This window comes from Chrysemys picta, chromosome 5 (assembly GCF_011386835.1).
Source record: "Chrysemys picta bellii isolate R12L10 chromosome 5, ASM1138683v2, whole genome shotgun sequence".
Taxonomy (NCBI): Eukaryota; Metazoa; Chordata; order Testudines; family Emydidae; genus Chrysemys; species Chrysemys picta.
The window spans coordinates 135062842-135084829 of record NC_088795.1 but is presented as its reverse complement, the minus strand read 5'-3'; the positions used below and the strand labels follow the sequence as shown (position 1 = coordinate 135084829).

The 21988-nt window shown below is 45.8% G+C and overlaps 1 protein-coding gene across 4 annotated transcripts in view; it reads left to right on the top strand.

Moving 5' to 3' along the window:
• The window catches only part of SMOX (spermine oxidase), an 80392-nt gene extending 58657 nt beyond the window's left edge, over window positions 1-21735 (top strand). For 3 of the 4 annotated variants that reach the window (XM_005291500.5, XM_042855594.2, XM_042855593.2), the window contains exons 4-7: window positions 4606-4779; window positions 6696-7395; window positions 18031-18191; window positions 21281-21735. In XM_005291500.5, coding sequence (XP_005291557.1) covers window positions 4606-4779; window positions 6696-7395; window positions 18031-18191; window positions 21281-21418 — 1173 coding nt within the window. In that variant the 3' untranslated portion in view covers window positions 21419-21735. The remainder of the gene's footprint in view (window positions 1-4605; window positions 4780-6695; window positions 7396-18030; window positions 18192-21280) is intronic. The other variant, XM_042855595.2, reaches the window with a different exon arrangement.
• Window positions 21736-21988: the final 253 nt, after the last annotated feature.

The following is a 21988-nucleotide window of genomic DNA, read 5'->3' as shown; positions in this document are numbered from 1 at the left end:
AGCAACCCCCCCAAATTACAGTCACAACAGGGGGGCAGTACACAGAGGCAAAAAGGAAACACCCAACCCCCTCCCCCCGACTTTTTGTCCTGAGAACTAAAAGGTCAATTTGATACCATAGTCCCCAATACTGATTGCCATTTTGCCAGACTCATCGGTTTTTTTCTCAGATGTTTTTAGCAGCCGAATGACTGCACAGATAGCTCAAAGTACAGTTTCAGGTGAGTCATCCTGTGCCTGGAAACAGCCAAACAGCAACTACTGCGAGGGTCTCAAGGAAAATACATGGCAAATGTCTGTCCTTCCTTAGCCAGGTAGATGCTGAATCCCCTGGTGCCTGAAAACTCCAAAAGTCAGTTGTCTACAAGTCTGGCCACGTGACAGCAGACCTCTGAGTTTTGAGGCCAACTGATCCTTTCTCTCCCTCTGCAACTGCTGTCTTGTGTTTTGTCCCTCACGCTGCCCACTGGCAGCCAGGCCTTTGTAGTGCACCGAGGGACTGGGATAGAACACGGGGACCAGCTGTGGTGGGTGGGAGAAAGCATGTGGCCTCTATGGCCCCTGCAGCTTCTTACTACAAGCCACAGGGATGGACATGCCAGGATCCTCCTACCTCTCTTCTGGCTGGGAATTGCAGCTATATGGAAGGTGCAGGGGGCAATTAGTTTAAACCATTTTCCATAATTATTCCTCAACATTGGTATGTTGAAACCATGACTATCCAGTTCTGTCAGAGAGGTCAGTAGTTTTAATCCAAATACCTTCGATGGGAAAAACTCTCCAACCTGAGATCTTGTCTCTCCGCTTATAAAGCACTATGCTTCCCTGTGGTGCTAGATAAATAAGAAGGTGGCACAGATTCTAGACAAATAAGTTATTCCTGGGATTGGTTGTACGTCTGTGATTTATCTTTAAGGGCTTTCCTGCCTGTCTTTGTTCTGCTAAGTTTTTCATTTAATATGAAGTACCATTACTCACAGTTGAGCAGTTCTTGGAATCATGCAAACAAAAGACTTGATTATTCCAGAGGGGCACAAGTGGTTGGTGGTGATGGTTGTGTTTTAATAACCACTTCCTCCTCACCAACAGTAACAATGACACAAGTTGTTGGGTCATCTTGTTATATGAAACACCTTCTCCAAAAAAAAAAAAAGAATTCTAACTTGATCTCTTTTGATGAGATTACAAGGTTGGTCGATAAAGGTGATAGTGCTGAAGTAATGTACTTAGATTCCTGTAATGCATTTGACTTGGTACTGCCTGGCATTTTGATTAAAAAATTAGAAATTTATAAAATTGACATGGAACACATTAAAAGGAGTAAAAGCTGGCTAATTGATAGGTCTCAAAATGTAACTATAAATAGGGAATCATCGTCAGACGGGTGTATTTCTGGGGGGGTCCTGCAGAGATCGGTTCTTGGCCCTACGCTATTTAACATTTTTATCAGTGACCTGGAAGAAAACATAAAGTTTTTATGTTAAACATTACTGATAAAGTTTGCAGATGACACAAAAATTTGGGGATTGGTAAATAATGAAGAACTTGAGTCATTATTATAGAGCAATGTGGATTGCTTGGTAAGCTGGAGACAAGCATCTAGGAATAAAGAATGTAAGTTATTCTTACAGGATGGGGGATTTTATCTGGGGAAACTGTGACTCTGACAGAGATTTGGGGGTTGTGGTGGATAATCATCTGAACATGGGACATGCTGAACGGTGAAATATAGTGGCCAAAAGGGCTAATGCAGCCCTTGGATGCATAAATGGGAATTTTGAGTAGGAATAGAGAAGTTATTTCACCTCTGTATTTGGCACTGGTGCGACCGGTCCTGGAATCCTGTGTCCAGTTCTGGTGCCCACAGTTCAAGAAGGATGTTGATACATCGGAGAGGGTTCAGAGAAGAGCCATGAGAATGATTAGAGGATTAGAAAACCTGCCTTATAGTGATAGCCACAAGGAGCTCAATCTATTTAGCTTAACAACAACAACAACAAAGGTTAAGGGGTGACTTGATTACAGTACCTACCAGGGGAAGAAATATTTAATAATGGGCTCTTCAGTCTAGCAGAGAAAAGTGTAACACAATCCAATGGCTAGAAGTTGAAGCTAGAGAAATTCAGATTGTAAATAAATTGTAAATTTTTAACAGTGAGGGCAATTAACCACTGGAACAATTTACCAAGGGTTGTGGAGGATTCCCCATCACCGGCAATTTTAAAATCAAGATTGGATGTGTTTCTAAAAGCTCTGCGTTAGGAATTATTGGGGGGGAGTTCTGTGTTATACAGAAGGTTAGCCTGGATGATCAGAATGGTCCCTTCTGTCCTTGGAGTCTCTGAATGTATGAAATGGTGGAAGATTCAGCCAGTTGAGCAATCTCAACTGGGAACTCTTGGGTGCTTCATGACCGTATATGAGTGGTCACTTGTGTATAGGGTGGCCACTCCCACATTCCCAGAATACCAGACATTCCAGTACTTCTGGGAATGGGGAGGGGGCCGCCCCTGCAGGCATGTGCACGCAAGGTCATGCTGCATGGGGGACCTCATTTTGAGGAGCGTGCCGCCCCAGTCATGCTGGCAGGGGTGGGGCAGCGTGCTCTTCAGAATGGTGTCCCCCAGACAAAACTATGTGCAGTTTGGTCTCAGTACGGGATGGGGGACAAACCACCCAAAAAGGGGGACTGTGGTTTAAAATCAGACGAGCGGCCTTCTTATTTGTGAATCATTCACACTTGTATATATTGATTTCAACATAAGAGCCCCTGTTCCAGAATATTGGACTCCTAGATAAATAACGTAAGAATACAATCTGTTAGAATTTGGGGGATATGTAATGGTCAACCTATGGATTCCATTTTTGTTTTGTGAATGTCATGTTGTATTTCAACCACCATTTTGAATGTAACCTATAGCGTGGCTTTGAATGTTCGTTTGTAGCAGGAACTTGACACCATAGAGGATAGGCTGTGTCTGGGAAGCTGTGACAGCGTAATTAAAGGCCATCAGCACTGAATGGCTTATACTCTGGTGGAACAATGGGTTTGCTATGAGCAGTGCCATTGATTTTGGACAACTCTCTGCCTAGAAGCTTGGCGAAGAGGGGGTGTTTGAACCTGGAATTCCCTAGCAGGGGCAAGAAAGGTGTCAGAGGCTGTCTTTAAAACTGGAATGCTCTGTATACAAAGGAAGCCATTCTCCTGCCAGAAGCAAGGATAGTCAGGCCAAGGAAGGTCAGGCTGCCTGGCCGAAAGGACTGAGCCCAATGCCAGGACTCTCAAGGGTCGTGAGGACATTGAGGGGGAATTGTATTTATGGAGTTTATGGAAAACGATAGATTTGTAATTCTTGTGTTTTTTAAGAGTAAAGTGTGCGTGTGTGCATCAGACCTTCCTTGACCAGGTGGATTCTGCAGATAACGTGGGGGCTCTGGAGGACCGTGGCGCTGGTTCCAGGGTCTAGGCTGTTGAACTGTGGGATCCCACTGCCTAAGGAGAGTGTCAGACATGGGGTCTGTACCTGAGAGACCCATAGCTAGGTACAGTGGCCAGACACTGTCCAGACCCAGGAGGCTTAGAAGGGTGTGGGACTGAGTTGATGGATCCACTCACAGCAGACTGGTATCTGTCCAAAGCATGTGACAGGGCCAGGTTGTGACAGTCTGAGAAACACAAAATCAGAAATAGCAAACCCAGTCACTCGCCCTACAAAAGAAGCCAATCTCCCAAACCAAACATTCTCCAACTCCATTCTCACCCTAACAAAAACCCAGACTTCAACCCTGCCTGTACAGAAGTAGTATTCAGATATAGGTGCTCCCTGGTCTGCCACCATTAGAGGGCAACTGGGCCACAGACAGTAACAATATTGGTACTGTAGCTGGAGTAGCAGGATTTAGCCCCTTGAGAGTGCCATGATTGCACAAGAAGCGCTGTCCCTTCCTCCAGTGGAAGGTAATGGTGAAACGCCCATATTTTGGGAGGACCGACAGACATAGTGTGTTCCTAAATAGCTACCATAGAACATTTTAGGCAGGTCAGAGTTCTTCCAATTTGTCTTTGACCCTCTGATTTCCTATCCTCTGCTGACTGGCAGAGCTGTGGATAGAATCCTAGAATATCAGGGTTGGAAGGGACCTCAGGAGTCATCTAGTCCAACCCCTTGCTCATAGCAGGACCAATCCCCAACTAAATCATCCCAGCCAGGGCTTTGTCAAGCCTGACCTTAAAAACCTCTAAGGAAGGCGATTCCACCACCTCCCTAGGTCACCCATTCCAGTGCTTCACCACCCTCCTAGTGAAAAAGTTTGTCCTAATATCCAACCTAAACCTCCCCCACTGCAACTTGAGACCATTACTCCTTGTACTCTTGGTACATCTTGTGAAGGGCAACATGTGATCAAATCAATTCCTAACGCCCTTTGGCAACTTTTAGGCTTGCGCCTCCAGCTATGGAATTTGTTCCCCCACACAGTGGGGTGGCCTGGGCTTACCGATCCTGGGTGAAGAGGAGTGCGCACACCGCTCGGGGCTTGGATTCTGCACACTCGAGCTACTTGCTGCGAGTGACTCTCTCCCTCTTTCTGTCCTGTCTCTGGCAGGTCTATAACCTGACTCAGGAGTTCTTTCAACGTGGTAAACCAGTCAATGCTGAGAGCCAGAATAGTGTGGGCGTCTTCACACGGGATGTGGTGCGCAAACGCATCAAAGCCGATCCAGATGACTCGGAGACCACCAGGAGGCTAAAACTAGCCATGATCCAGCAATATCTTAAGGTATGTTTAAAAAGGCAGTTCAATCATGGGACATTAGAAAGCTGGCTAAGAGTTATGTCCTATCACTCGGGAATTACTTACATTGGTCGTCTTTGCAGCTGGGATATTTCTAGTTCATCTATTAAATTTTCCTCATAAGCTGGACATCTCCACAATGGGCTGGCAAGTTATGAGATGTCTCATCAGTTCAGTTAAATTCCTCTGTGTGGTGTTATAACATTCAATCCTCTATCCTGCCACTTACCGGCCAAAGACAGCATACTGCCAGCTCCATTTAGGAATGCTACCTTTTTGCCCCATACCATGGACCATGTGCTGCAGGCAGAGTGTCATTTATCCCCTTTTGCCTTTCTCCAGAGCTTGGAAACCAGGAAAATTAACTCTGATAATACAAAGCTGTTGGGGCAATCCCTGCAAAATAAATCATAGAAGGTCATCTAGTTCAACTCCTTGCTCAAAGCAGGACCAATCCCCAACTAAATCATCCCAGCCAGCATCCCCCCCGCCAAAAAAAAATCCCAAAGCAATTTAACATTCATTTGAAAGGGGAGAGAGAATCAAATCAAAGGTAAACTGTATTCATTAGTACCTCCATGCTACTTGCCAAGTAGATCCTGCCTTCTCTGTATCTTATCTTGAGGATGGGACTTGTGCAGCACCAAGCAGTCAACACTATGCATCTGAAGAAGTGGGCTGTATTCCACGAAAGCTTATGCTCAAATAAATGTGTTAGTCTCTAAGGTGCCACAAGTACTCCTGTTCTTTGTGCGGATACAGACTAACAAGGCTGCTACTCTGAAACCTGACAGAATAAATGTTAATCATAATTGGGCAGTTTGTGCTTTGAAATTGTCATGTGAATTAAAGGCTTATGAAGGAAGGCAGGGGAGCCACACACACAACACTCTGGCGCAGTAGGTAAGTATACGTATCCACAGTTTACCTATGGGAAACTGAGGCAAAGAGAGACCTAAGGTCACACAGGGAGTCTGACAGCTGCTGTGACACTCTTCCCTCTGAGTCATTATTGAATGAGTAATAGTCACTCATGGTCATTAAAGAACCTAGGGCCTTTCTGGTAAGAAAATGGGCGTTAACTCTGGTGTCTTGGCCAAATTCTAATCTGGATAGTTGCATTTTGCCTCCCCAAGATTCCTTCTGTAATTTTGGTGCTGAATCATTGTAATAACTTGCTTTTATTTATTTAGATTTGATAAAGCTTTTCTACCATAGCCAGAACAACCTATACAACTACCACCGATGCGCTAGCCCCAGACTGTAGATTGTCCTATAACCAGGGAAAGGAGAAGAGCAGAGACTTTAAAGTCCATCAAGGACCTCTCAGATGCAGATCATTAGCTAGTTGAATGTTAATGTTCATGGCGTGCTGAGATCTGCCTCTGAGGGGGTGGCTTTGAAACCCTTTGGTTCTTCTAATGTCTCCGTATGGAATGTGAATCTCTGTCAACGTTGGGTAGTGGAAAAAGTGTTTAAATAAGCATGGCACCAGCCTCTGTTTGAGCAGCACCTCAGAGCTGATCCGTGCTCAGCGCTCCACCCCTTCTCTAGCAGAAAAGTTCAATGGGATTTGTACGTGATCAAAAGTGGCCAGGGCCTTGGTCCAACATCATGCAGAAGGGGCATCAGAGTACTATAGCAGAACACACTCAATTGGTCCTTAGAGAGAGAGAGAGAGAGAGAGAGTTGGTAAGCAGTATAACAAGTGATCTGTTTTGTCTAGCTCTTTGGCTTTCAGGTGCTATATCGGTAAATGTCAGTGTGGCCTAGTGCAAGGGACCGGGACTCGGGACTCCTGGGTTCTATTCCTGTCTCTGCCGTTAACTTGCACTATTCTGTCTGTACCGTGGTGAGGTGGGTAGCTCTTTGGAAACTTGGTTTTGTGTTGCTTTCGCTAGGTGGAGAGCTGTGAGAGTAGCTCCCATAGCATGGACGAGGTCTCGCTCAGTGAATTCGGAGAATGGACTGAAATCCCTGGGGCCCATCACGTCATTCCTTGTGGCTTTATCAAGATTGTGGAGATCCTGGCCCATTCCATTCCAGAGTCGGTCATCCAGCTCCGCAAGCCAGTCAAGTGCATCCACTGGAACCAGTCGGTCAGCAAGGAGATTGAGCGTGTGGCCGACCACAACAGCGACCGCCCCGAGGAGGACCAGGGCTACCATGTCTTTGTGGAGTGTGAGGACTGTGAGTTCATCCTCGCCGACCACGTCATCGTGACCGTATCGCTGGGGGTCCTGAAGAAGTACCATGAGAGCCTGTTCCACCCTGGCCTGCCTGAGGAGAAGGTGATGGCCATTCAGAAACTGGGCATTAGCACCACCGACAAAATCTTCCTGGAGTTTGAAGAGCCCTTCTGGAGTCCTGAATGCAACAGCATCCAGTTCGTCTGGGAGGATGAGGCAGAGAGTGAGAGTTTGACTTACCCTGAGGAGTTGTGGTACAAGAAGATCTGCAGCTTTGATGTCCTATACCCACCGGAGCGGTATGGCTATGTGCTGAGTGGCTGGATCTGCGGGGAGGAGGCTTTGATCATGGAGAAGTACGACGACGAAACTGTGGCAGAAACGTGCACTGAGATGCTGCGTAAATTTACAGGTCAGCAATGCTCTCGTTTCTTTTGTTGGTGGAGAAGAAAGGGGGGACCGAGAGGAAGGAAATGCAGTGAAGTAGTCAATAGCTCCTTGGCCTCTTGTTCCTTTTGAAAGGATGTGCAAATGCTTTAGAAGCACCTGCTGCAGAGATGCACTCTATGTACTTATCTAAGTGCCACTGCTCTAAAGGCTTGTGTGTGTTTTGAGACTCATTTATATAGAGATGATGATGAAGAACGGGAGCACACTACATCAACTGGTGGGTTGAGTGCAGTCAGACTCCAAATGCTTTTTTAAAAAATCTCCACTATCATTTTATCAGCTTTAACAGTTACAGCGATGCACTGACAGTCCGGATTCCCAGGGTCAGATCCTCAGCTGGTGTAAATCAGCATAGCTCCATTAAAGACCATGGAGTTACACCAGTTGAAACCAGCTGAGAGTCTGACATTTGGAGTCTGTCTCTGACTCCCACTCTCTGCATGTGTAAGTCACGTAGGACTAAATTTTCAAAAATGAGCCACCCCGGGCCTCACTTTTTCAGAGGCCCTGAGCACACTTCTGTTCAATGTTAGCTGCCAATAGTTTACAGCAGTGAAAATCAGGGAGCACCCAAAAATGAAGGCACCCCAAATGAGTGACCTTCTAAAAATTCAGGCTGTAGCAAGTCTATTTGTCAGTTCTGCATTACCTGTCTAGCTTAGCCGAGGGAAGGGGTATGTTTGTGAGGTGTAGCCCATTCATGCTGAAAAGCTCGGTGAGATACTCAGAGGAAAGGTGCTGTATAAATATGCAAATCATCCCTGAGTCAGTGTGTTTCTAGTGGGGATGCCCAGGGATTAGTTCTTGGCCTGACGCCATTTAATATTTTTATCAGTGACCTGGAAGAAAACATAAAATCAACACTGATAAAGTTTGCAGATGGCACAAAAATTCGGGACTGGTAAATAATGAAGAACTCAGCTCATTGTTATATAGAGCGATGTGGATGCTTGGTGAGCTGGGCACAACCAAACAATATGTATTTTAATACAGTTGCATGCAAACATATGCATCTAGGAACAAAGAATGCAGGCCATACTTTCCCATACAATCCCCCATGGGGGATTCTATTCCAGGAAGCAGTGACTCTGAAAAAGATTCGGGGGCCATGGTTGGATAATCAGCTGAACTTGGACTCCTTGGGTGATGCTGTGGTCTAAAGGGCTAATGTGATCCTGGGATGTATAAACAGGGGAATCTCGAGTAGAGAGGTTATTTTACCTGAATTTGGCACTGATGCGACCACTGCTGGAATACGGTGTCCAGTTCTCGTGTCCACAATTCAGCAATAATGTTGATAAATTGGAGAGGTTTCAGAGAAGAGCCATGCAAAAGATTAAAGGATTAGAAAACATGCCGTACAGTGATAGACTCAGGGAGCTCAACCTGTTTAGGTTAACAGAGAGAAGGTTAAGGGATGTCTTGATTACAGTCTATAAGTACCTACATGGGGAAAAATATTTGATAATGGGCTCTTCAGTCTAGCAAACAAAGGTATAACGTGATCCAGTGACTAGAAGATGAAGGTGGGCAACTTCAGAGGGGAAATGAGGCGTCAATTTTTAGCAGTGAGGGTAATTAACCACTGGCACAATTACCAAGGGTTGTGGTGGATTCTCCACCACTGGCAATTTTTAAATCAAGATTGGATGTTTTTCTAAAAGCTCTGCTCTAGAAATTATCTCCGGGACATTCTATGGCCTTGTTATACACGAGCTCAGACTAGATTATCACAGTGGTCCCTTCTAGTCTCGGAAGCTATGAAAAATACTTTGCAGAAATGCAGAACAGAGCATTGTACAGTCTTGGTCCAAGGATTTTCGGTTTTAGGGACTACTCCATACTGAATTATAATTTTTTAAAAAAAGAGGTGCTATCAAAGATGAGAAATCCTTCTATGCTTCCAGAAGCTTCTCTCTTATTATTAACATATTTGTATCCACACATCCATCCCATGCGATCCAAACCTTAGTTTTTGATTAACTTCCATCATGTCTCCCTGTTCTATTGACCCCCAGACATTTGAACATAGTTTGTGTTTTCACATGGTATGAACAGTCAGGTTTCTGCTGTGCATACCAGCCAATCATGGTTTACAGCTTAGCTGAAGGAAGATGACAAGTTAGCAAAGTTCTCTTACCTGTTTGTTGGCTATGAACCATATTCAGATCTTCAGCAATGTTATTTGGATCAGCTATGCTGATGAGTACTTGCTAATTAGTTGCTTCCATTCAAGAGGCAAATAATAGCTTCTTGTGGATGTAGCCTCACTTGTACATGTAGATGCAGAGTCTAAACTCCTGGGGTAGAGACCAGGGGTGAAATCCTGGCCTCATGGAAGTCCATGGCAAAACTCCTCTTGACTTCATTCAGACTAGGATTTCACCCCATGTCTCCTCTTTAGTTTTGTACATCATGGAGTACCTTCTCACCATTCACATAATAGACTTTTTAGCGGAAAAGGACAGCCATTACTCTTTTTTCTTTTTAAATCCCTGGCTAGAGACCTTCTCCAACACTTCAGGTGGAGACATTCAGAATGTATTTAACAATACAGATTTTGACTTGCAATTTTACTGATGGTCAGGATTTATTATTCCTCAAGATAAATATTGGCCTAGACTTCCTCTGTCAATCATCGAGCTTCACCTCCAGTGCCCATTGAAGTCAATAGGAGTTGAATTGGGACCTAAATATTGATACCCACACCAATGTAAATCAATAACTGTTAACTCTAATAATAAGTGGGACTTGTTACTGACAATAACAGGGCAGAAGTTAACTGATGACTTAGTTGCTTTATTTTGCAAGTACTGTAGCACGTTCTCTTGGCCAGTGGTTTGTTGCTGGTTGAGCCACCAGGATACCTCAGAGCCATTTCTGGCAGTAGATTAAATTCCTGTGGCAACTTTAACTTTAAGAGAAATCTATGACCTTTTGCTCAGCAGTCTGAAAGTTCACATGGCAAGAAACATTTCTCACCATGCGCAGCATTAAAAACAGTGTGTGGTACTGGAAAATACTATGCCGTTAAATAGGGATTTAAAGCTACATTGCCTCCCTGAATCGGGGTGTTATAGAATCATAGACGATTAGGGTTGGAAGAGACCTCAGGAGGTTTATAGATTCATAGATTCTAGGACTGGAAGGGACCTCGAGAGGTCATCGAGTCCAGTCCCCTGCCCGCATGGCAGGACCAAATACTGTCTAGACCATCACTGATAGACATTTATCTAACCTACTCTTAAATATCTCCAGAGAAGGAGATTCCACAACCTCCCTAGGCAATTTATTCCAGTGTTTAACCACCCTGACAGTTAGGAACTTTTTCCTAATGTCCAACCTAAACCTCCCTTGCTGCAGTTTAAGCCCATTGCTTCTTGTTCTGTCCTTGGAGGCTAAGGTGAACAAGTTTTCTCCCTCCTCCTTATGACACCCTTTTAGATACCTGAAAACTGCTATCATGTCCCCTCTCAGTCTTCTCTTTTCCAAACTAAACAAACCCAATTCTTTCAGCCTTCCTTCATAGGTCATGTTCTCAAGACCTTTAATCATTCTTGTTGCTCTTCTCTGGACCCTCTCCGATTTCTCCACATCTTTCTTGAAATGCGGTGCCCAGAACTGGACACAATACTCCAGCTGAGGCCTAACCAGAGCAGAGTAGAGCGGAAGAATGACTTCTCATGTCTTGCTCACAACACACCTGTTAATACATCCCAGAATCACGTTTGCTTTTTTTTTGCAACAGCATCACACTGTTGACTCATATTTAGTTTGTGGTCCACTATAACCCCTACATCCCTTTCTGCTGTACTCCTTCCTAGACAGTCTCTTCCTATTCTGTATGTGTGAAACTGATTTTTCCTTCCTAAGTGGAGCACTTTGCATTTGTCTTTGTTAAACTTTATCCTGTTTACCTCAGACCATTTCTCCAATTTGTCCAGATCATTTTGACTTATGACCGTGTCCTCCAAAGCAGTTGCAATCCCTCCCAGTTTGGTATCATCCGCAAACTTAATACGCGTACTTTCTATGCCAATATCTAAGTCGTTAATGAAGATATTGAACAGAGCTGGTCCCAAAACAGACCCCATTTGTTATGCCTTTCCAGCAGGATTGGGAACCATTAATAACAACTCTCTGAGTACGGTTATCCAGCCAGTTATGCACCCACCTTATAGTAGCCCCATCTAAATTGTATTTGCCTAGTTTATCGATAAGAATATCATACGAGACCGTGTCAAATGCCATACTAAAGTCTAGGTATACCACATCCACAGCTTCACCCCTATCCACAAGGTCATATAGTCCAATCCCCTGCTCAAAGTAGGACCAACACCAACTATCATCACCACTTCCTCCTTCTCCTCTTCGACTCCATCTGCAGCCAGAACTGCCTTAAACACAAGCAAGACAAAGGTCCTGCTTGGGGCCCAGTGAAGTCTGAGCAACTCATTATTTATTTCCCACCTCCATCTGTTTAGGGGGGAAATACTTACAAGGCTCAATTTTCCATCTTCGGGACTTTCGAATTGCAAGGTTAATCCAGCCTGAACTCCACTGCACTCCACTCTTCTCTTGTTTCCATCCCAGCCTCCACTGAGATTATAAACAAGAGTGCAGTGGTACCTTAAAAACATCCATATAAATTGAATCAAAATCACTGTTCTTACTAATTACAGCAGGTCAGCTCCAACCTTCCATAAAGACAAGAGAGGGCTCTTTTCTTAACATCAAGTTGTCTTAGTGCTCCACGATGATGCTTTCCAAATCTTATAAATAATCTTGATTGCCATTGTTCCTCCTATTTAAAACTGTTGAGCTTCTTTTTCTAAATTATTTTATTCGGTGGGAACTAAATTCTTTAGCTTTCCCCTCTCCTACTTTGCATCTACCCTCTTACAAGTAAAGTTAGTTACCGAACTCTCTCTCCTCCCTCTCACTCCTCTTTTCAGGGGAAAATAGTTTGAAAATGGATCTTCGGTGTCCACTACGGTTGCTGTTCCGCATGATCCAACACTTGCTCAGTGTCCATCAGGTTCCTCAACCATCCCAGCTGTGACCCATCTTCGTGCTGTGTAGTGATCTAATCCTGGATCAGAATCTCTGGTTACATTTGCCAGATCTCCACAGCCAAACTGATCTCCTCTCTCTCGGGCATTCATCACTGCAGGGAAAAGAGGATTCTTGGAGCACTTTCATTATGCCTTGTGTCCAGTTCCACCGGTGAAATGTTCATGGCTTGATTCATTCCCCCCAAGCAAGTCTTTTTATCTGCTGGAAAGTTTTTCACAATGCCCATAGCTGTTCCTCCAAACCTCCCTGGGATAACGGGGCGGTTTTTTCATTGGTGTTTGCTGGGTGAATTTTGGTGCTCCAAACCCATACTTGGATAGCTAACTAAGCAGCCTGACCTCCCTCTGCCACTGTTGAAGCTCACCCTTTTCACAGTCAAACCACTTCTTCAGGTGCTTCAGACACCCAAGTCTGGAGATTTGGGCCTTAACCGCTCTGTGTCTGTTTAAAATGACTGCACCCCTCTGCAATACTTCCCTGCCTCACAAGAGACTTGAGAGACATAATCAGTGTTTTGAGATGCTCAGAGGAAAATGCTCTATAAGTCCAAATGATTATTACTGTTGCAGAGAATAGGACTACTTGTGACCTAACTCAGAACTTGCCACCAGCAATCTAGAAATAACCATAACCCTCTGCTCCATCAGGCCCCATCATTAATGCTGTTGATTTTTATACCTCTGGGTAGCTTCCACACAGGGATGGGCATTGAGGGACAGTGCAGTGCTATCTCATGCTCCTTTATAAACAGAATACAGGAGTCCCTAGGACTCCGCTCTTCAGCTGTACATTTAAGTTACAGGGTCTGGTCCAGTGCCCATTGAAGTCAGTGGGATCAGGCCCATGTTCTATTATTTACTCTCGGTATGCTTCTTGGAGGAGGAGGAGGAGAGGAGATTATCTGCCTCTGGAACCTTAAATTTCACCTGTAAATGAGAGTAGTGGATTATCTATATTTGCTGTGAAAGCCCTCTCGGTTTTGCTGGTCGGAGAACCATTGACAATTCCAGTAATTCACAACTGGGTAGCTGAAAAATGTAGCGTCCTCTAAATCTGATTAAAACAGGCTGGCTCTAGCCCATAGGCCTAGTTTGACTGCTGTATTTGGGGTGGGAGGCAGCTCCAGCCAGGCCAATAGGGCCGTGTGTGTGTGTCAGGGGAGGGAGAGACATGTTCTCTCTCTCCCTCTAGCCCCCCCTTTCGCTGATTCTATTCCCCCTCCTGGAGTGGTGGGCACTGCGACGGGCTGCGCACTACCTGGGCTGCCGGTGCTGGGGAGTGGGGTGGGCCAGCTTAGCAGGGGAGCCCTGGATGCTGATGCTGTCTGCTGTGCTGACCTGAGCGGGGGAGCCATGACCACTCTGGCACCAGCTGCTGCCGCTGGACTTGATGCCGCCATTTTCTGGTGACTCCTGGCGCTGCTGTGGCCGCCTTCCTGCCGGGGCTGGTGCTGCTGCCGAGGGGACACGGCATGTCGGGCTCCCGCTTCCCCACTGCACCGCACAGAGACACGCGGCTGCGTGGGCCCCACCAGGACCACCAAACAGCCAGTACCCCGGGCTGCTGGGGGACAAGGAGGAGAAAGCTGGAAGTCAGGAGCTGCTGGCAGGGGCCCAGCTAGGTGCATTAAGTTAAATGCACCGAGCCTTTCACCCTGACTACAGCGCCTCCCTATAAGGCTGGCCTTGTTTGGGGGGGCCAGCGTCCTCCCCCGCCCCCCAACGATGCCCATGCTCTAGACAGTCTGAGGCCTTGTACCCATTACTGTGTTGGCTAAGCTCTCAGTGTTGAGAATTTGGATTTCTGGGAGCCTGTGGCCAAGGCACTCACTCAGCCATGCTGCGTTTGTCTAATGCTGACGCAAGCTGTATTAAATCTGCAACCTCCCTGTGAAATGTGCTTTGTTCTTTCTGCATCATACATGCTTCAGCTTTTAGACTTCCACATTTTCACAATGTTTGCAAGTGCAAAATCTAAAATAACGTTCAGCTGTGCTCATGCTTTTCAGTTTAACTTTTGGTTAGGGTTTGAACATGACTGGACTTCCTGCAATAGTGAACAACCTGCATGGAGTTCCAAAAGTTATTCCAAGCCACAGCTGAAAAGCGAGACCCCTCAGTCTTCAGGAACACTTGGACCCTGATCTGTATTTCGTGGGTGGCTCTTAACTCTACAATGGACCAAACAAACGGCTTGATATAAAGCCCACGGATATGAATGAGGCTTTCCGTAGACTAAAGTGAGCCCTAAATCCCCAGATCAGAACACCACCCAACTTTCTGAGGAAGTTAGCTCTAGACCCATTTCTAGGAGGAACTGATCTAAAGGAAGTAAATCAGCTCTGCCTACTCACTCTTAAGCAAGTTACAAGCTGACTGACTCTGCAAAACACACAGGCAAAACTCCACTCGATTTCAATGGGAGTTACTTACTTACGTGCATGCACCACACATTCATCCCTCACCAGGCCCTAAAACGATGATACCCTGGTTTGTGTCTTGTAAATCCACATACCCTTGCCTCAGAACTAGTACTGTGAAAACAGAATAAAGAGAGGCTGGTTTGGGTTCCATGGAGTCCTCCTCCACAGATTCAGAAATATGAACCCTGGTGGGGTAATAATGGGTACGCTCTGTGACGCTTCCCAGGAGTACCTCGCTACCACCTGCCCTGAGCATGAGGGAGCCTTGTCTGTGGTTGCTTGGAGTCAACGCCTGGACACTGCCAGCCACAGGACGCATGAGCACTCTCAGCCTACCCAGGCTCTGTCGTCCCTTTGCAGATTAGTGATAGATACACGCCAGTCCCTGAGTTCTCTGAGCATCCGCTGGAGTATCCAGCCCCTGATCCACTGGGCGCTCACAGAATTCACAGATCCAGTACTCCCAAGGGAACAGTATGCACCGGCCTATCAGTGTCACCTCTCCACTTAACACACAGAACTTAGATTTGTTTATAGTGCAAACAGGAATATGTTCATTTGACAAGGAACAGTGATTGGAGAAGAAGCAAGTAGGATTAATGGAAAGAAATGATTACAAATAAAATCAAATCATAACACGCATTCTAGAGCTTAATCTCATAACTAGCAAGTTGTCCTCCTCACCCAAAGTCCTTCTCACAGTGTTTTTCAACTGGATGGCTGAGCACCTGCCTTTTGTAAGCCCAAGCCCACTGGCAGCTTGTCTCCCCAGATGGAGGATGCCAGGGTGTCTCTCTGCACCCCTCCATGTAACAGACAAGTCCTTTGCTTTTCACCTGTAAACGAATTTCTCCCCCTGCCGTTCTTCCAATTAATTTCTTCTGAAGTTCCTGCAATCTCCTCGTTAGCATGTGACTCAGTATGCAAACAGACTCCTGTTGTAAAACACGCAATGCACAATGGTCAGCCAAGCATTTAAGAACATAATTTGCAGTATACATACACGTCTCCTTACATAATATCCACTCGTACATTTTGCAAAGATTAGGATGACCAGTGTGTCACAGGCTTTCAGTAGAGAGCTGAAGTGATACTCTTCAGTGGAGTGGTGTGTAAATACCACACCCAGGGTACACCTCTAACCCTTCTGCATCCCCCTGCCAGTTGGCAGCAAGAAGTCCTAGGGTCACACACTCCTCTGTTAATGATAGCCAAAGTCTTTGCACAACCATCATCTCTCTATTTGAATAGCGCAGCTGTGATCCTTTCTTAGGGGTTTCCACATCCACTCAATGCATTTATCTGATCTGTGGACAAACAGAAGCAGCCCGAATATCCAGCTATCTATAAAAGAGTATCCTGTTAGATGAGTTTCTTGACAGATTTTCAGCTGAGTTTTGCTTCCCTGCCAGGCGGAGGTAGCATTTCTAATTGGCTTTCTTCCCCTACAAGGGAGCACTGCAACATTGTGGCTTGTAGAGTTTGTCTATTTCCCCTCAAATGGAGCCTCCCTCTATCAGTCTGCCATGGCTGGCCAGGTGGAAGTTAAAGACACCATAGGATTTCTATTGCAAAGTTGAGGGATAGTCTGTTTCTTGGCCAGCATTCCCCACAATTTCTCACCCCAAATGTAACAGGTTTCTAATATTTAAAGTGGCGTGAATGCTACAGTCAAATGCATAATAGATACTGCTGTTTACCTCCACCTCCACCTCCACTGTACTGCGAAGAGGAGGATGGTCTGGGCACAAGCACAGGGCTGACAGTAAGGAGGTCTCAGATCTGCATCTGGCTCTGCCACAAATACTTCGGTATGACCAGGGGCAAGTCACTTTATCTCTCTGTGCTTCAGTTTCCAATTAGTGATATGGGAATGATGCTGCTTCAGTCACAGAAGGACTGAAGCTTAACTCATGAGGGTGTACTTTTGGAGATCTTCAAAAAGGAAACACAAAGTTGTTTTTTACACGAGTATCCGAGTCATTGCTTTAAGCCCGCTGATTTTATACAACTGCCATTCAGGCTAGAGATACCCCAAACTCTCTTCCTTTCACAAATTCAGTAGCTCCCTGGCTTCTGTAATATGTTTGCATGCTCCCTAGCTCTGAATTATCTCTTTCTAATCTCTGTCCCTGCTTTTGTCTGATTCTCAATTTAAAATTCAGTACTGGTAAGGGCAACGTCATGTTCCCAGCGTTATCAACTTTTTATTATTGTTCTGTTATGTATTGACGCCTGCACCTAAAGACCTCTGGGCACCTTGACAATATAAAATGAGAACATGCACCCTTTACAATGTGAGGGCAACAAAGGCTCATTTCTAACCACCTCCTCTTATTTGGATTGGCACTGTACAATACATTGTGTGACTTTTGTGTAAGTGCTTTGGAATGTGCTCTGTAAGAAGACTTTAGAGTACAACAGTATTTGCATTGTGTTACGGCACTTGCCATATGTTCTCTTGGGCTTATGCTCAACCTTTTCAAAATAAAATGTGACAGCAATTTCCTTGACAAATCTGATATCTTAAAATGTGGCTTCCTATTTCTGCACAGCTCAGACACTTATCAGACCCAAGTCATTGCCCGGAACCACTGCTGGTCCTGCTCCTAATTTTCCTGGAAGAGCATATTTTTAATTCCTTTGTTTTATCCTTGAAATTTTACTAAAACCTACAAATGGCTGCTTACATGTTCCTTGACTGTGCAGGTTCAAGAATAAAGGTCTTGCTTATTTGTCCGTCTGTACTATACTTTAGTCCCATTGGTCATCAGTTCAATAATATCACTATGCCACAACATACGCTTCTGTGGAGGAACTTCCTGTTGTACGCCAACCTAATATTCTTACAACGTTGTAAGCATACAAGGGGTGAGCTGTAACCAGAGGAATAACCAGCCCCTGTCCTCAAGAGAACTATTTTAGGCTTGTTACATATGGTTGTCAGGCTCACTATGGTTAGGCCCTTATAGTTGTATTTTAAAAATGTGAAGAAATAACTGACTGCCCGGGCAGGTTGCAGAGCTCCCCAGTTGTCGCCTCCCCGATGTTGCAGCCGCTTTTCGCTGGACTGTGTTTTCTCCTTTGGTTTTGACCCAGGGAATCCAAACATTCCGAAACCTCGCCGCATCCTGCGGTCCTCCTGGGGCAGCAATCCCAACTTCCGAGGATCCTATTCTTACACCCAGGTTGGGTCTAGCGGGGCTGATGTGGAGAAGCTTGCCAAGCCACTGCCTTATACGGAAAGCTCCAAGACGGTTGTAAGTATTGAACGCTAGGATGGAGAGAGAGATGGTTTGGCTATGACTTTATTAAGGGGACTTGCTCTTTTCCAGCTCGCTAGATTCCATGGTGTGTAGCCTACTTTCGATACAATATTTATACTGATCTGTGCGGGCCTCTAGTCTCCTCTCCTTGCAGTTCTTTGTTTCTTTTACCTACTGGAAATCTGCCCTCAAATATTTTAAACCTGTTCTTGGGCTGATTTTATTCAGAGAGGTTTTGCCTCCCTGCTTCACCTGCCTGTTCTTTTTACTACTGCTTTTGGGGGTGGCATGGGGGGCACTGAACACAGAGAGGGACCTTCGGACATTTGCTCCCCATCAGCCGGGGCAGGCACCTGTAAAAGAGAATCTCAGGTTGGTCATGATTGGCTGATGCATTTTTAAACACTACTTTCTCTATCTATGCTAGATGCCAAGTCCTGTTTGAAACGATGGGTGTTAAATAGCGATCATTTACTCATTTTAAAACACAGCCCTTTTTTCATAGTGTTCCTGGGAAGCAGTGACTCTGAAAAACATTTGGGGTTCATGATGGATGTGCTCCCCAGTGTGATGCTGTGGCCAAAAGAGCTAATGTGATCCTGGGATGCATAAACAAGGGAATCTTGAGGAGGAGCAGAGAGGTTATTTTAGCTCTGTATTTGGTTCAGTGTGAACGCTGCTGGAATCCTGTATCCAGTTCTGGTGCCCACAATTCAAGAAGGATGTTGATAAATTGGAGAGGGGTCAGAAATAAGCCACGAGAATGATTCAAGGATTAGAACAAAATCATGCCTTATAGGGAGAGGCTCACAGAACTCAGTCTATTTAGCTTAACAAAGAGAAGGTTAAGGGGTGACTTGATTACAGTCTATAAGTATCTACATGGAGAACAAATATTAATAATAATAAAGGGCACGTCTGTCTAATAGAGAAAGATGTAACGTGATCCTAAGGCTGGAAATTGAAGCTAGACAAATTCAGACTGGAAGTAAGATGTAAATTTTTAACAGTGATGGTAATTAACCATTGGAGACCGGTAATTTTTAAATGAGGAGAGGATGTTTGTCTGAAAGCTGTGCTCTAGGAATTATTTTAGGGAAGTTCCATGGCCCGTGTATACAGGAGGTCAGACTAGATGATCACAGTGGTCCCGTCCGGCCTTAGAATCTGTGCATCTCTGAATGAGTGTTAAACATGGCCTCAGTTGACTTATCCTGAGGGCTAATTCGGAATATGCCAGAGCAGTGTATTGAGAACTCCTTCTGTGGCTGTGCTAGTACATTAAAGAGATCCTGCCCCTTGTCGTGAAGCTCATGCGTTGGGAGTTCAAGTCTGTGTGATAAAATGTTCTTCTCAGGCAGTCCCAGTTCTTTGAATGTGTCGCTAAGAAGACATGTGAGGTGTCCACTATGTCTGTGCAATTTCCCAGGCTACATGCTTTGTCTCAGGGTCTAGACCAGGGGTGGGCAAACTTTTTGGCCCAAGGGCCATGTCGGGCTTGCATAACTGTATGGAGGGCCGGGTAGGGAAGGCTGTGCCTCCCCAAACAGCCTAGGCCCCGCCCCCTATCTGACCCTCCCACTTCCTGCCCCCTGACTGCCCCCCTCAGAACCTCCGACCTATCTAACCCCCTCCACTCCTTGTCATCTGACCGCCCCCTCCTGGGACCCCCGCCCCCTATTCAGCCCCCCTCTCCCCTGACTGCCCCAACCCCTATCCACACCCCTGCCCCCTGACAGCCCCCCTGGGACTCCCAACCACCCTCTGCTCCTTGTCCCCTGACCACCCCCTTCCAGGACCCTCCGTCCCTAACTGCCCCCCAGGATCCCACGCCCTTATCTAACCCCCCCCTTGCTCCCTGTCCCCTAACTGCCCTCCGGACCCCTATCCAAATCCCCACACCCTGACAGGCCCCCCCGGCCTCCCACTTCCAACCCTCCCTGTTCCCCATCCCCTGACCCCCCCGCAGAACCTCCACCCCATCCAACCGCACCCTCCTCCCTGACTGCCCCCCAGGACCCCACGCTCCCTTACCCAACCCCCCCGCTCCCCGCCCCCTTACCAGCAGCAGGCGCTTGCAGCCGCGACACCCAGCCAGAGCCAGCTGCGCTCCCCACGCTGCCCAGCAGGAGCGGCGGGCCAGAGCATGGCCCGCGTGGGGGCGTGGCTGTGGGGGTGGGGGGACAACAGGGGAGGGGCCGGAGACTGGGATCCCCGGCTGGGAGCTCAGGGGCCGGGCAGGATGGTCCCACGGGCCGGAGTTTGCCCACGTCTGGTCTAGACCCCCTTCCTAGAGAGATGATGACTTGTCAAGCTGACTTCTGTGAGCCTGTCTCTTCTTTTGGCTATACATTTTTTGTATAATTATGAGGGGCAGAGGTGCCTATTAAAAGGGGAAGTTGAGATTTTAAATCATTTAAATTCTGTGAACATCTCTACTTCCTGTGGAATTCACCACTTCGAAGCCCATGTAGCCTTTTCCCCTTTCATATCGCTCACGTGTGGGGGAATTTAATTAATAAAATCTCTGGATGAACCAGAGCATTTTCGTATGCGATCCCCTTAACAAGCACATAGATACTGTGGTGAGAGACGCTATAAAATCGAGAGAGATGCCACTGTTCTCTTAGTCCAGGAATCTGGTGGCTTTGGGATGTATCTTGTCATACTGGGGAAAAATTAAACTTAATCCTCAAAAAGAATACAATGAACATGGCATCGTGTGGGATGAAAGAAGTAGAAACTGAATCAGCAGAGAAGGTAAAGCTTTCAAACCTCCTCTAGTGTAGATGTGCTGCAGTCGGCTAAAAAATGATTTGCACCAGTACAGCTGCATTGGTGTCTCCATGCCCTCAGAGGATGGTACTACACAGTCACGCTAGCCAGTGCATATTTGGTACTCACAACTGCACGTTTTGCATGTAGCTGTGGCACATCCCTTTGGAAATTTCGCCCCTGATGCCCACAAGAATTTGGGTGTTAATTTTGAGCGTGTAGAAGGGCAATAGAATGTTTGGCTCTTTCCCGAAGCTGTAATGGATGGAACGCTGTAACTTCCACTGACTTTCTTTTCTTATCTCCAGCCTATGCAGGTGATGTTTTCGGGGGAGGCCACTCATAGGAAGTATTATTCCACTACCCATGGTGCTTTGCTTTCTGGCCAGAGAGAGGCTGCTCACCTCATTGAAATGTACCAAGACCTCTTACAATGCAGGAACTGAAAGGCTTAATGTTTGAGAAGAACCACTAACTCGTGATACCTTTTACAGTTGTGTGTAGGTTTTTTTAAATTAATAGTAGAACAATTTTTATCTTTTTATATAAAAAAGCCCTAACTGTTTAAAAACATAGTCACCTGTAGCTTATTTCCTTTACTGTATTGTTAACAGAGGAGGGTGCTCTTTCTGTATGGTAAACTTTGTGTGTGTGTGTGTGTGTGTGTGTGTGTGTGTCATTTTAATTGCACTTTCAGTGCCTCTTCAAATTTTTTTTCTGTTTTGTAAGTGCCTTCTCTTCTAAAATAAATGTTGTAATAAAATATCTGAGTGGTGTGGTACATCCTGTGCACTTGTTTGGGAGCTTCTGCTCAATACCTTATTTTTCTCTTTCCAAAAAGTTTATGGATTTCTGTTCCCTGCCTGCCATGGGATTTTGAATAGGAGGGGTCTTTTCTCTTAAGGTGTGTCTTCACTGCAGAATTAACTTGGGTGATGGGCACGGCTTAGCCTAGCTCAGGTGTGAGCAGTCACGCTGCAAAGCCCTGCCCAAGTTATTGTGTCTTCACTGGTGTT